Genomic DNA, 15,129 nt, shown 5'->3' with positions numbered 1-15,129 from the left:
TTGAAAATATATATTTTTTTGTTTGAAGCAACTTATTTTTTGATTGAATAATAAAGGCATAAATGTCCTAGCTAAAATGTGGTCCAAACGCAAAACTACATTACGTCAATCAAAAAAGTTGTTTCAATAAAAAAAAAAAAAAAAAAAAAAAAAAAACGACTTGGATAAAAAAAATTTTTTTTTAATTCCAATCAAAGAAAAATAGGTTCCAAATAACTTCTTTTGAATTTCAAATTTATTTTTGCATTCAAACACGTTTTTTGATTGAAGTGACTTTTTCATTGATTGAAAATATTTTGATTGAAGCAAATTTTTTTTTTTTTTAATTGAAGCAACTTTTTTTGATTGAATAATAAAGACACAAATCTACCTCCATACACTCTTAATTCAAAAAGATTTGACATCTACTGGTGATAAACTGTTTTTATATGTTTTTTACAAGCCACATGATTATACATTTCTCATCATCAATGGCATCTTAACAGTCGATATAAACAAAAATATAACAATTTGGTGTTTTTCCGTATTGAAAACTGTATATGCTAAAAAAATTTTGGAGTATCAATGTCGAGTTGACAATTTTATATATACTTATTAACAGAGGATATATGCTGTTTAATGATGAAACAAACAAGAATATTTTGGTTTTAAAGTTATGTGAACTTTCTTTATTCAATGCATCTTTTTGTTGGATTAATTAAACTGTAAATGAATCAACTTTTGCACAACTCAGATCTGTTTGTTAATAGTAATATAAAGAGATTTGGGGGTGCACTTATACTACAAACAAGGCTACGTACACCTTTGCCGTTCATTTTAATGCCAGTGACAGCTCTAGCAGAGTGTTCATAATGACTGCTAATCATTTTACTTCTTGACGATCTGGATGACGTCTTCGTGTTCCATGATGTGCGTCAGGCCCACCCTTTGAGGACTGTACTTTGTGCTGGTTCCCTACAAACGAGCACAACAGGTTATCTTTCCATCATTGCCTGCTAATGATAACGAAAGACATCCAATTCATTAAAACTGGGAGGACCAGTTGTGAATGCAAATATTTTAATGCAATTGACAGCGCAAGATGGCCAATCCATTTTGACAGGGAGGTCAAAATGGATTGGACTTCTATCAATACTAGGTATGTTTAATAAACATGTACTACTTCTTATACTAACTACCACAACACATACTTTGTGAATATTAAACATATAATCTGTGCTAGCAGTGAATGAGTTAACAAATACACTTTAAAAAATCATTCAGAGAATACAAAAGTACATGAAAATAATAATAAATACTGTATACAAACTTTAATTATAAAATTCAACTGAAAATGGAAAAATCCTAAATTTAAAAAATCTTGAATGAGAAAAAATTGAAGAAAATACAGAAAATAATTTTTTAAAAACTTTTTTTTTTCTTTAAATATAAAAAAATACGTTAATAAATTCCTCTTTTTTTACAATGGCAGTAAATGAGTGAACAAATATACGTTAAAAAAAGCATTTGGAGAATACATTAATTCATTAAAATAATTTATCTGAGGTGGATGATTCATATATGAAGGAATTCAATTAACCAACATGAGTATGACCTTATATTAATTATAATGTAAGACTTACAGTGACCCCTCGGTTTTAGCAGTTAATGGGGACCCATTGAGAAACTAAAAAATCTGTGAAGTAGAGGCGGAGCTTATTTACATTATTCTTAAAAAAAAAAAAAAAATTGTATCATTCAGATTGAACAGCATTGGAAAGCGATACAGACGTGTTTTTTCCATTTCCCCTTAATTAAAGAACAAACAAACCAAAAAAAACCTTTATGTTTATAATTTAATAAATATTTTTTAGGTACTGCACATGTAATAATTATGATATATCATGATATATTTGTAAAAGAAAACAATGATTTGTACATGTATAAACTGCCGGCCAAAAGTATTGGTACCCCTGCAATTCTGTCATATAATGCTCAATTTCTCACAGAAAATGATTGCAATTACAAATGCTTTGGTATGAATATCTTCGTTTATTTTGCTTGCAATGAAATAACACAAAAGAGAATGGAAAAAATTTAAATCATTATCATTTTACACAAAAATGGGCCGGACAAAAGTATTGGCACCCTCAGCCTAATACTTGGTAGCACAACCTTTAGACAAAATAACTGCGAACAACCGCTTCTGGTATCCATCAGTGAGTTTCTTACAATGCTCCGCTTGAATTTTAGACCATTCTTTTTTGGCCAACTGCTCCTAGTCTCTGAGATTTGAAGGGTGCCTTCTCCAAACTGCCATTTTAAGATCTCTCCACAGGTGTTCTGTGGCATTCAGGTCTGGACTCATTGCTGCACACTTTAGAAGTGTCCAGTGCTTTCTCTCAAACCATTTTCTAGTGCTTTTTGAAGTGTGTTTTGGGTCATCGTCCTGCTGGAAGACCCATGACCTCTGAAGGAGACCCAGCTTTCTCACACTGGGCCCTACATTATACTGCAAAATTTGTTGGTAGTCTTCAGACTTCATAATGCCACGCACACAGTCAAGCAGCCCAGTGCCATAGGCAGCAAAGGAACCCCAAAACATCAGGGAACCTCCGCCATTTTTGACTGTGGGGACCATGTTCTTTTCTTTGAAGGCCTCGTTTTTATCTTGTAAACTCTATGTTGGTGCCTTTCCCAAAAAGCTCTACTTTTGTCTCATCTGACCAGAGAACATTCTTCCAAAACGTTTTTGGCTTTCTCAGGTAAGTTTTGGCAAACTCCAGCCTGGCTTTTTTATGTCTCTGGGTCAGAAGTGGGGTCTTCCTGGGTATTCTACCATAGAGTCCCTTTTCATTCAGACGCTGATGGATAGTACGGGTAGACACTGTTGTACCCTCGGACTGAAAGACCGCTTGAACTTGTTTGGATGTTAGTCGAAGTTCTTTATCCACCATCCACACAATCTTTCGTTGAAATCTCTCTTCAATTTTTCTTTTCCGTCCACATCTAGGGAGGTCAGCCATAGTGCCATGGGATTTACACTTTTTGATGACACTGCACACAGTAGACACAGGAAGATTCAGGTCTTTGGAGATGGACTTGTAGCCTTGAGATTGCCCATGCGTCCTCACAATTTAGTTTCTCAAGTCCTCAGACAGTTCTTTGGTCTTCTTTCTTTTCTCCATGCTCAATGTGGTACACACAAGGACACAGGACTGAGGTTGAATCAACTTTAATCCATTTTAACTGGGTGCAAGTGTGATTTAGTTATTGCCACCACCTGTTATGTGCCACAGGTAAGTAACAGGTGCTGTTAATTACACAAATTAGTAGGGTTGTTCCGATCATGTTTTTTTGCTCCCGATCCGATCCTGATCGTTTTAGTTTGAGTATCTGTCGATCCCGATATTTCCCAATCCGATTGCTTTTTTTTGCTCCCAATTCAATTCCAATCATTCCCGATAATTTTTCCCGATCATATACAGTACATTTTGGCAATGCATTAAGAAGAAAAATGAATAAAACTCGGACGAATATATACATTCAACATACATTGCATAATTACTGTATTTTTTTATTATGACAATAAATCCTCAAGATGACATTTACATTATTAACATTCTTTCTGTGAGAGGGATCCACGGATAGAAAGACTTGTAATTCTTAAATGATAAATGTGACTGTATATTGTGACTAAATATTGCCATCTTGTGTATTTGTTGAGCTTTCAGTAAATGATACTGCAGCCATTTAACTTCTGCCCAAATGCATGATGGGAAGTGCAACCATGACTGTGGTAGGGGCACCAATTGATATATCTTCTCTGCATTGGGAAAGAATATAGGGTGTTAAGAAAATGATCAACTACTACCTCTCTTCCCCACATTGCCTCCCACGTTATTTTTAATTGCTGAGAGAGGTATTGTAAGGCTTTAGCCACATAAAAAATGGCTCCAAAGGCTGATAAAATTCTCTCTACTCATTATACGCTGCCTTTTAGCGCTATCTATAGGTAAAACGGCGTCTTTATAGATTGAACGCGACAATGCGTGAGTGGATCGTGCAGCGCATGCGTTAATTACTTAACGTGATTAATTTAGAAAAAATAATTACCTCCATTAACGCAATAAATTTGATAGCCCTGCTTTAAGCCAAAACTACTCTGGATGAGTATAAGACATTTTGTCTGTAACGTTAAATACAATTAGAACACGATTTAAAGAAATAATATATATATATATTAAATAAAGGCATGTCCGATATTTTATTGCCGATTCCGATACTTTAAAAATGACGTGATCGGACCCAATTGATCGGCATCCCGATCGATCGGGACATCTTTACAAATTAGAGAAGCATCACATGATTTTTCAAAGGGTGCCAATACTCTTGTCCGGCCCATGTTTTAAGTTTTGTGTAATATGATAATATTTTTTTCCCATTCTCTTTTGTTTTTTTCCATTGCAAGCAAAATAATTTAAAAAAAGATATTACTGTCAAAGCATTTGTAATTGCAATCATTTTCTGGGAGAAATCAAGCATTATCTGACGAATTGTAGGTGTGCCAATACTTTTAGCCAGCAGTGTACATGCAGATATCTTAACATTTTTGAATAAAATACGTTTTTTTTTTTTAAATATTAAAAAAAAAATCAACGATTGGCTTAGGGCGTGAAGTTTGAAGCGCGAAGTAGTGAAGGATCACTGTACACATCCAAGGCTGAGACACAGCATCATTAATCAAGAAAATGTTGTCAAATGTCTGCCCCGAGAGCCTAACACAATAATGAGTTGTATGAAAAGTACATACCCAAACCAGAGCATACTTGAACTGGCTCGCTAAGGTTCTGTGGATGCTATGGCACTGTAAGAAGACAAACACACTTAATGTGGACCTCCACTCAACCGAATGCAATGTAATATGACATGTAGCTCTGCAGTAGTTTTGCTAAGAGTCGACTGACCACATGTTCTACACTTGCTCCTCTTCTCATGATGATGGCATCATTAAAGTCTGGGCGTTCTAATGGAATCAGAAGTTTAAAGAAGTAAAAATGAATGTAAATGAGAGCAGAAAGGATTTAGAAGCAATATGCAATCACAGTACCTCCTCTTTTTTTGGTAAAAATGCAAATCAAAGACAGGTATTCCCACAACGTCTCTAGAAGATAATCCAGATTGAGCTTCATCCCACAACTAGTAAAATAAGAGAGGTCAGTTGTCCACCAATTCAATACAGAATAGCGCACAGTTCGATGGCCGACCTGATGACAACGCTGTGAGGTCTGCGGGCAAGACGATCTACCTCCTCGATAGAGATTTGATCCACCTTATTGTACACCTGGTTGTTGTACATAAACGCAAATATGTAGATGGAAAAACATCCAACTTGAACAGCAACCCAAAAGAACTTACATATAGACAAGGCATGTAAACTCTGTTCCCAGCGATGACATCGATGAACTCGTCCGGCGTGCTATCCTCCCTGAAGAGGACTTCGGCATTAAAGATTTCTGAAGTGGTCGGTCAAAGAACACAATTACATCCAACAGTCATTTGATCTACTCCATTCCTGTTTATTTAGGATACTATATTCATGAAGAATGAGCTGAACAAGCTTTTCCGAACAGTGGGTAAGAGGTACTGTGGAGTTGTAGGACAGGCCTCCGCCTTTCTTTTGCTGTAGAGAGATAGTGGAAGACAAATAATATATATATATTACATTTGTCCATTAGGGAGCAGAAGAGTGGGACATTTAAAGGCACATGTTCCCGAAATCTAAGGTTAGTCCAACCATTCATTAGATGCCTACTAGTGTTGCTCTGATACCATTTTTGGCTCCCGATACCAATGCCAACACTAGCAATTTTTATTTATTTTTAAAACACTGAATTACTGCATACTTACTTGAACGTACAGTGGTATGAAAAAGTATCTGAACCTTTTGGAATTTCTCACATTTCTGCATAAAATCACCATCAAATGTGATCTGATCTTTGTCAAAATCACATAGATGAAAATACAGTGTCTGCCTTAACTAAAACTACCCAAACATTTATAGGTTTTCATATTTTAATGAGAATAGTATGCAAAAATGACGGATTGTTGATTTGTATTAAGCTGGGAAAGGATACAAAACCCATGTCTAAAAGTCTGGATGTTCGTCAATCGACAGTCTGAGAAGTTGTCTACAAATGGAGAGAGTTTGGCACTGTTGCTTCTCTCCCAAGGAGTGGCTGTCCACCAAAGATGACGCCAAGAGTTAAGCGCAGAATACTCAGAGAGGTAAACTAGAACTAGAGTGTCTGCTAAAGACATACAGAAATCATTGGCACAGTGTTCTCTGTGCACGCACACCAACTATATGTAGAACTATGGCCAAAAAATGGTGTTCATGGGTGGACTCCACGGAGGAAGCCAGTGCTGTCTAAAAAAAAAAAAACATTGTTGCTTGTTTAATGGCACAAAAAGGTACTTGGACACTCCACAGAAGTTGTGGCAAAATATTTTGTGGACTGATGAAACCAAAGTTGAATTGTTTGAGAGTAACACACAACGTCATGTGTGGAGGAAAAACGGAACAGCTCACCAAAATCAACACCTCATCACCACCCCAAAGCATGGTGGCTGGAGCATGATGATTTGGGGCAGTTTTGCTACTTCAGGGCCTGGACAACTTGCAATCATTCATAGAAGAGTGACTTTAAAAGTTTATCAGGATGTTTTGCAGGAAAACCAGAGGCAGTCTGTCAGACAGTTTAAGCTAAAAAGAGGATGGATGCTCCAACAAGACGATGATCCAAAACACAGAAGTAAATCAACTTCAGAATGGTTTCAGAAGAACAAAATACCCCTTCTGGAGTGGCCAAGTCTAAGTCCAGACTTGAACCCCATTGAGATGCTGTGGCAGGACCTGAAGATAGCGATTCACGCCAGACATCCCTGGAATCTGACTGAACTACAGCAGTTTTGCAGATAAGAATGGGCCAAGATTAGTCCTAATCGATGTGCCAGACTGATCTGCAGCTACAGGAAGCATCTGGTTGGTTATTGCTGCCAAAGAGGGTCCACAAAATTTTAAATGTGATGGTTCACTTACTTATTTTCTCCCTTCTGTCACTGCATACTATCCTCATTAAAATATGAAAACCTATAAATGTTTGGGTGGTTTAAGTTTAAGCAGACACTGTATATTCATCTGTATGATTTTGACAAAGATCAGATCAAATGTGATGGTGATTTTTTGCAGGAATGTGAGAAATTCCAAAAGGTTTAGATACTTTTTCATACCACTGTAAAGTAATTGCAATCGTGGCTTGGTCAGACATTGCTTAACTCATTGTCTACCATTGATGGCGCTAGACATCCAATCCATTTGAAGTGGAAAGGCTGACCGCAAATGTTCATTCGCTGCCACACTTCCGCTTCAAATGGATTGGAAATCTACTAGTGATAAACTCAGTTTAATTCACATTAAAAGGATGATTGGACTCCAATTGATTGGACATCTGTCATCATCTTGGGAAGGGCAACAACTAAGTGCTTCTTTTTTACAGCAACGTGCTTAGCTGGCAGCCATTTTTGGTAGCGCGAACAGTTGGTTGAAAAATAGATCTGGAAAAGTACATAATGCGCAGCATCGGCACATCATTTCTTATAACGCCCAGACACTGATGATGTTCATTTTAGTGCCGTATAAGTGTAAAACTAATAGCTAACGTTATGTTTTGCAGTACTTGACAAAAAGACAGGTTGCAGTAATTGTGCCGTATGGATGCCATCGAGACTCCTTTTTCATAAAAAAAAAAAAAGTAAAAATAAAAATAAAGAGCAGTTTTGTAATTTTTAGGGATATCAATCGGTCTTTCCAGTACATTACTATTCTTGTTTTATTGTTAAAATGACATATGTGGAAATGGGGTAATTAAATCAACAAATCTAGTCGTAGGTTTAGCCCAGTACTGCATGTACTTCACTTGCATCCATATAAAATAGAAAGCTTTTATTGTCATTGTACAGAGTACAATGACATTTCAAGCTTTGCCGTAGCGTGGATCATATAAAACAGAAGCAAAAGTACAATTAGGTTACAGTGTACAAAGATTGGGAAAAAAGTGACTAAGTAACTAGCAGCAAGTGGTGATGTAGTGGTAATACAGTATAACCAGGGGTGCACATCATTTTTTTGCCCAGGTTCTCAGAGGAAGAACTGGAGATGTGACTTGGTCCTCATTGAGCTTGAGAGCCTGATGCGATAAATTTATGACAAGCTTTACTTAGAGCCAATTAACTTTAATTAATTATATTAACAATTAATGCTTGATTAACATCAACTGGCACAACAAAATTGCCATTACTTTGAAGTGAAATGTAAAGAAATAAAAAGCACCAATTCAAAATAAAGGGCATTATGCGGCTCCCAAATTAACTCCAAGCCTTTTTAAAAGTGGGATGTCCTCCTCATAAGACCTCATTGAACGTGCATGTTTAGCTTTGTAAAATGCGAGCAAAAACACGTTTGTCAGTGCATGTCGCTGTTCATTACCTTTATTCCGCCACTTGTCCATAGGGCGAGTGGGGTCCTGTTTGACATCGATAGTTTGCTTAATTGCCACATGCGGTTTTTTTTCGTGCTTTTCAAAGTTTGGATGGCTGAAATTCTTTGACCCTACATAAAATGCGCTGCTCTTATCGGCGACATTGGGATTCTAACGGCACATTTTGTACCGCATTTCCGTGCGAGCCTCATTTGCTTCTAGCCATGGTACCACCTGTAGCCACTTTTCACAAAAGTCCTTTTTTTCGGTAGCTCCGGTGACGTCTCTGTCGTCTGTCTGTCTTTTGACGGGGGTGGGGGAACACGGAAGTAATTACTCAGTGTGGCCTGCCTCTTCGACATTTCGAGAAGTTATTTTCTCGTGTCCGCCGCAGCCATCGGTACGCAAAAGCGTATGGAAGCCATTGAGGGCCAGCGCGTTTGTCTACGTCCAGTACGCATGCGGACCACTTATGTGCACCCCTGAGTATAACAGTGTGTATATGACAATTTATAGTACTCGTACAAGGAGACAGATGGCTGACTTGACATGAAAGTGCAAAAGACCATTTGTGCATAGATATTGATGTAACGCTTCAAAAATGTAACTACAATTATTGCATATGCAGTACCCAGGTTTAGACAGATGTCTGAGAACATATTATTTAGTGACATACATGTGACAATGTTGTGGCATTAGCAGTGCAACAGGTTTATGGAGTAATAAAAGAGTAAAACATCATACCTTGAAATATATATTGGGTTTTTCCCTGTTAAGTCTAATGCCCACCGACTCCAACTCTTTTTCTAAAAGCGTTCTAAAGAGAAAAGTTAATAAATGTCATAGTCAGATTTTAGACGCTTAATACACAGATGCACGCAGGAACAAGTGGGCACCACCAACCTCTGGACATCCCCTTTGGTAGCATCCAGCATCATGATGACAACGTCTGCCGTTCTGGCCACGGCGATGACCTGACGACCCCTTCCCTTACCTGCCAGCATTATACAATTACACAGTAGTTAGTCATCTGTGCTTGTACGGTCTGATAATATGGATTACAGACATGTTAGAACAGTCAACTACCTTGAGCAGCACCCTCAATGATTCCTGGCAAATCCAGCAACTGGATGTTGGCCCCTTTGTACTAAAAGAAAACATCACAGCGTGGGTGAACAAAAACCATAATCATACTGAAGATGTGTCGCGGTGGGATTGAGTTTACCTCAATGACACCTGGTATGCATGTGAGGGTGGTGAACTCATAGGAAGCAGCTTCACTGGCAGTTGATGTCATCAAGCTGAGGAAAGTGGACTGCACGACAAAAAAAAAATTGTTACTTTCCCAATATATTACACATTATATTGTCGTTGTTAATATTTAACTGAGCTCATGACCATAAAATGGTATCAAAAAAGGGCTGCACCAAGACTACTTAAATTATTACTTGATTCTAACTTATATATATTAATGGAATTATCATGTATTCTTATATGAAAATCCTGCTAGACAATCGACTTACAAACAATATCCTGGAACGATTTAAAGCGGAAATGTGAAGTAAGGTTGGCCAACCATGTTTTTGAATAATATCAATGGCTGAACAGTTATAAGCATATTTTCGTTATTTTTTTTAACGCAACCCTTCCAGATTCTTTGTTTAACCCATAGCAACGCCCTTGAAAACGAAAATGCTTTTCTTCACCAATCTTCGGAAATTATGTCACACCTAGAAGTGCGAGGGAAGTCCGCCATAGAACAGTATTGTTTGTTGCATTGCTTCTCGGTAAGATGCCATGGCGGTGTGTGGCGATGTTTTGTTCTCACTCAAACAAAATGTTGTATGAGTGGCCAAAGGATAGCAGGGCACGTAAATGGACATCTTTCGTTCGCACGAAGCGAATGAATTTCACGCCATCATCGAGTAGTGTTCTCTGCTGCAAACACTTCGAAGATGCCTGCTTCCTTAAAGAGCAAACGACACGAGAAAAAAAAGTCTTAAATGGCATTATTATGTGAATTACAATCATATTTTGAGACGATTCGACTATATACAACAATTTAGCAAAGCGAAGATGACGAGAAATTAGTCTTTTAATCTGCCTGTTAGCCACGCCTACCATTATAGGGCTTTAGCGTCCCCAACAGGTGGATGACGTCAGCGGTAGACTGGGCTCATCGGTTTTACTATTCAGCCCACTGAGGGGGAATTATTCAGAATGAGGAAAACACGACGAAGAGAGCCGCAAAATGTCATTGTTTCAGTCTCTCTACTCCAATATTTTTACAGGATATTCTTTTTATCCAAGTATTTTTCCCCAATAGCTATACAAATGGCTTGAGAAGGACCAGTCAGCCCGTCGAGGGGGAGCTATTCACAACGAGGAAAACGCGACGAAGAGCGGCAAAATGTCATTGTTTCTGTCTCTTTACTTCAATATTTTTACAGGATATTCTTTTTATCCAAGTATTTTCCCCAATTGCTAAATAAATGGCATGGTCATGACAAATAACAGTCTTGTGCTGAATGGAATATGATATAATAAAAATGCATTTATTCAGGACGACATGGCAAAATGACTCCATAATGGTCAAAACTGTTGACTTCACCTTTACTGTCGCACCTCCCGAACGATATTTTATGACACCTAAATCAGACATATGTCATTTCCCTTCCCCGGCTTCGGAGAATGTAAACAAACCAGAAGGCGTGACAGCTAGCCGACATGCTAACCCGAACCGAGTGATGTTTCAAAGTCTTCGAAGCGGAAAATCACACGTAACTAGCCTGGATTATTTGACATGACGACCCGGTTGTCGACTGTCTTCGCGGATCGGCAAACCGCCCGGCGAAGAGCAATTTACAGTTCGTTCCCCGGAGGAGGGTGGCTGGAGTTGTTGTGCAGCTAACATGCTGCTAATGAGCATGAGGAGAGCTTTTTACATGCCTATCAATGATCAAACGTAAGTAGTCCTTTATTTAAAGGAAGTTTGTAGTGTTTACTTTGTAATCGCTGTATTCGTATTTGACATAATACAAAACAAGATGTTTACTCACTTCCTTGTAAATCCAATGGTCCCACAGTAAATATCCACGGTGAATGGGAACCTTTTGAAACTCCAAAAAGGCGTGATGCGAAAAATAAATGTATTAATCCGCAAAATCAGCTGAATCCTTCGTCCTCATACACAACAGTACACTGTAGCGTGAAGAGGACGTCTTCTACCGTAAACGTCACAGCGCCCTCCTCCTCAATGCAAGACCGAAGCCGGAAGTCACTCATTTTCATGGCGCGGGATTCAAAAAACTAAATAAATATAGCGATCGCTTCCACACACATCCAAGCGGTCCATATCATTCAGGGGCATAAAATACCGCGTGTATTATGAAATAAACATGCTTTTTCGTGTCACATGCACTTTAACCGGTCTGCTTATGATCAAGGATTTGCCAAAAAGTAAGTGTGATTTTTGGATAGATGACTGATGCCTTTGTCAAAGCAGAGCTGCCAACTGTTGTGGAATGAACAGTATAAGCTAGCGACGTTAGCCGAAAGTTAACTCGTGGCAATCCCCGAGCATAGTTGTTGCTGCGTTCGCTAGGTTAAGCGTGTTTAAATTGTGCGTCATCTATGATCTTGTCCGAAAGGGTTATTCCACTGTCAATCGGGAAAGGGGTGTGGATGTGCATATAAGCGGGTCGGCGTCGCGGTAATACACTGTCACGTTGCAGTAAGACACACACACCGCCGTTGAGTTTGTGCACATTTATCTGTATTTGTATTATGTATTTCCACCTTCATGCTTCAAGCATTGCATTGCATTTGTAAGGTTCGGCATTTCTTTCACGGTGATCGCTTGATAGCCTTCTAGTTTGTGTTTTATGAGAGCCACTGACAGGTGACAACAACGTGCGTGTTGCTTTTAATGTCTGGCAGCGAATCAGCGAGCGCTCAGGTCATGCAGCGAATCATGGGAAATGTAGTCTCGGTACAACATTGAAGTGGTGCTTTGTAATCTGTTCGCTTGTGTGGAAAAACTACATTTCCTCACGCCATTAGACGCCACTTCCTGCCGAGAGCCCCGAGCCGTGTTGTACTGTTAGCTCCATGTGTTAACAAAGAAACAAATTTGTCAGCACGCCGTGTGTTTGATACATTTGTAAACAAAAAGCTCATAACAAGACACTATGCAAGATCCGTTTAAGAGACGCTGGAGTAGTAGGAGGCGAGGAGATCAGCGAGAAGCAAAACTTCGCGGTCAAATGTGGTGGCAGTCCGCTATTATTTTGTTTCCTTATTGTTACCACAATAAAGTGGAGAAAGCCATCAACAACTCATCTCCTTCTTTCCCCCCAACGTTTTTATATTATTATTTTATATGCACGAGAGCTGCCGGATCTGCCAAAATGAAGTCTGATTATTATTTTTTTAACAATGTCAACAGATAGACAAAAACATAAAATTATGTGCAAATGCCTGCATCTTCAAATCATGAAAATAATAACAGCCTATATTTTACCAATCTTGTAATCTCAATGGGTCTTGTATCCATTCCATGTCAGGTAGTCTAGGCACATTGTTTGCATCCTGATTAGCGTCTGGCTAATACATGTTAGGTCCAACATAAAATTCCAACCTTCTCTTCTTCCTCCAACTCTTCAAAAACTTGGATCTCCTCCCTTGCGCTCGATCTATCGCTTATATCGCTGTTTGAATCATTGTTTGAAGGACTTTGTATGGCGGCCGTATGTATGGAGCTGCCATCGCTGTTCCCGGTGTGACGTATCACTTCCGGGTTCGTCCCTTTTCAGGATTGAACTTCGTAAACGCGATTATTTTGTCAAATATACAAGATATAAATTATTCTTTTAATGCTTTATTTTTTTTGGACAATGTTTAATTACTTTAATTGTGACCCTGTTTGGCATGTGAAGAAGTTACTTCACATTTCTGCTTTAACTTTGTATGTAGAGGTACCACAGTATTGCGAAATATTAAACCATTTCTACAGCGTGTAAAAATTTCCTAAATTAAAAAACAAGATGTTTTTTTTTTTTTTTTAATTTTTTCATCAGTATCCTGTTTTCATAAGGAACCACAACTCCACCAAAATATGAGCACATACCTTACCCACTGATGGGAAACCAATGAGAGCAACACGTGCATCTCCAGATTTCATCACATCGAAGCCTTCACCTTTGGCCCCCGCCGATTTGGAGGGCTCCAGCAGCTGAGATCTGTATTTGGCTAACTTGGCTTTCAGCAAGCCTAGATGGTACTCAGTGGCTGTGGGAAACAGAACGTACCATAGACCTGCACTGTTATCCTGCAAGTGTCATCCTCAATCATTGGAAACGGACAAAACTAAGTGTTCAAGTTATCACTCTGATAAATGGAATAATTTACATTTGGTTGCCCTCCAAGCATGTTTCACAGTGAGGACACTGTCATTAAACACTCAAAAGTTCTTCCACTGTGCTCATTGCTAGCCGTATTCTCGCACCTTGCTCCCTCCCACGTTACCTTTGTTTTTCTGGGTCCGAGAAATTTCTCTCTCAATTTCGGAGATTTTCTCCAAAATCCCCATCGTGTCGATTCAGCTGGACTGCAGTAGCACTGTCAAATGAAGTAAAAGCATACAGAAACGTGTCACTTTAGCTGGGTTAGCTAAAGCGCTAAAAAGCTAAACTACTTGATTATAACAGTCAAGAAACATTTTTTAAAAGGTCGAAGAGTCCAACTTACAGCTGTTTAGTTGGGATCTACATTCAAAGTGTGCGGCGCCTACAGTTTAGACAGCTGCAGCAATGCACGTTCACAGTTAAACATAAGATCCTCTACTCAGCATGCTTCCAATGCCCAAACCCTGGAAGCCTAGACTAGTGCGAGTCGACTCGGGGCAAACCTTCTTCTTCGCTTACAGTGTCATTGACTTAAGGGGCAACATTGCCATCTTATGTGAGGAGTTTGAACAACAGGACAGGAAACAATAGTAACCTGTCCCCAAAATTTAGTGATCTGTGCGGACATATTATGAAACTGTGGGTACAGATTACTAACATGTACACGCAGTTCACTAATCTGTACCCACCGATTACTAAACTGTGTGTGCAGATTACCGATTAAAATTATTTGTTTCTCCCCTGGCACCAGAGTGGGCTCTGTATTATAGCATAATTGCCTGGATAGTTTTCTTTTTTTTTTTTTTTTTTTTTTTTTTTGCCAAATTGTGATTTCTGCATGTGTTACCATCCTACCACTGTTGCATCACAATACAGTACTGCTTCTGTCCTAAAACAATCAAAACACTCGCTGCTTTGGTCATTAAAAAAAAAAAAAGTGTTTGCGAAAAACTTAGTTTTCCTGTTTTCAAAAATATTAAAATAGAACTTAAAGTGCATATGACACCAAAAAGCATGTTTATTTCATATTTCAGGCGATGTTTTATGATCCTGAATGAAATGGACTGCTTGGATGTGTGTTGAAGCGATCGTTTTATATATTGAATTTTTGAATATAATGAAAATGAGTTACTCCCGGCTCCAGTCTCGGGTTTAGGACGAATGCGAATGTGACGTCACCTGGGTCAGCATCTCAAAATACAGCA

General features: G+C 38.6%; 1 protein-coding gene across 2 annotated transcripts in view; it reads right to left on the bottom strand.

Annotated features, from left to right (window-relative positions):
• Positions 1 to 365: 365 nt before the first annotated feature.
• The window catches only part of drg2 (developmentally regulated GTP binding protein 2), a 26,142-nt gene continuing 11,378 nt past the window's right edge, over positions 366 to 15,129 (bottom strand). Inside the window, exons 1-14 of one of the 2 annotated variants that reach the window (XM_057817096.1) lie at positions 14,268 to 14,460; positions 14,046 to 14,138; positions 13,648 to 13,808; positions 9,745 to 9,834; positions 9,606 to 9,666; positions 9,423 to 9,513; positions 9,264 to 9,336; positions 5,572 to 5,662; positions 5,398 to 5,495; positions 5,247 to 5,323; positions 5,090 to 5,178; positions 4,947 to 5,005; positions 4,793 to 4,846; positions 368 to 954 (exon numbers count right to left, since the gene is read on the bottom strand). In XM_057817096.1, the coding sequence (XP_057673079.1) occupies positions 868 to 954; positions 4,793 to 4,846; positions 4,947 to 5,005; positions 5,090 to 5,178; positions 5,247 to 5,323; positions 5,398 to 5,495; positions 5,572 to 5,662; positions 9,264 to 9,336; positions 9,423 to 9,513; positions 9,606 to 9,666; positions 9,745 to 9,834; positions 13,648 to 13,808; positions 14,046 to 14,109 (1,095 nt within the window). In that variant the 5' untranslated portion in view covers positions 14,110 to 14,138; positions 14,268 to 14,460 and the 3' untranslated portion in view covers positions 368 to 867. Of the gene's footprint in view, positions 955 to 4,792; positions 4,847 to 4,946; positions 5,006 to 5,089; positions 5,179 to 5,246; positions 5,324 to 5,397; positions 5,496 to 5,571; positions 5,663 to 9,263; positions 9,337 to 9,422; positions 9,514 to 9,605; positions 9,667 to 9,744; positions 9,835 to 13,647; positions 13,809 to 14,045; positions 14,139 to 14,267; positions 14,461 to 15,129 lie in introns of those variants that run through there. The other variant, XM_057817097.1, reaches the window with a different exon arrangement.

The sequence above is a fragment of the Corythoichthys intestinalis genome, chromosome 16 (genome assembly GCF_030265065.1).
Source record: "Corythoichthys intestinalis isolate RoL2023-P3 chromosome 16, ASM3026506v1, whole genome shotgun sequence".
NCBI lineage: Eukaryota > Metazoa > Chordata > Actinopteri > Syngnathiformes > Syngnathidae > Corythoichthys > Corythoichthys intestinalis.
This window is presented reverse-complemented; position numbering and strand designations above follow the sequence as displayed.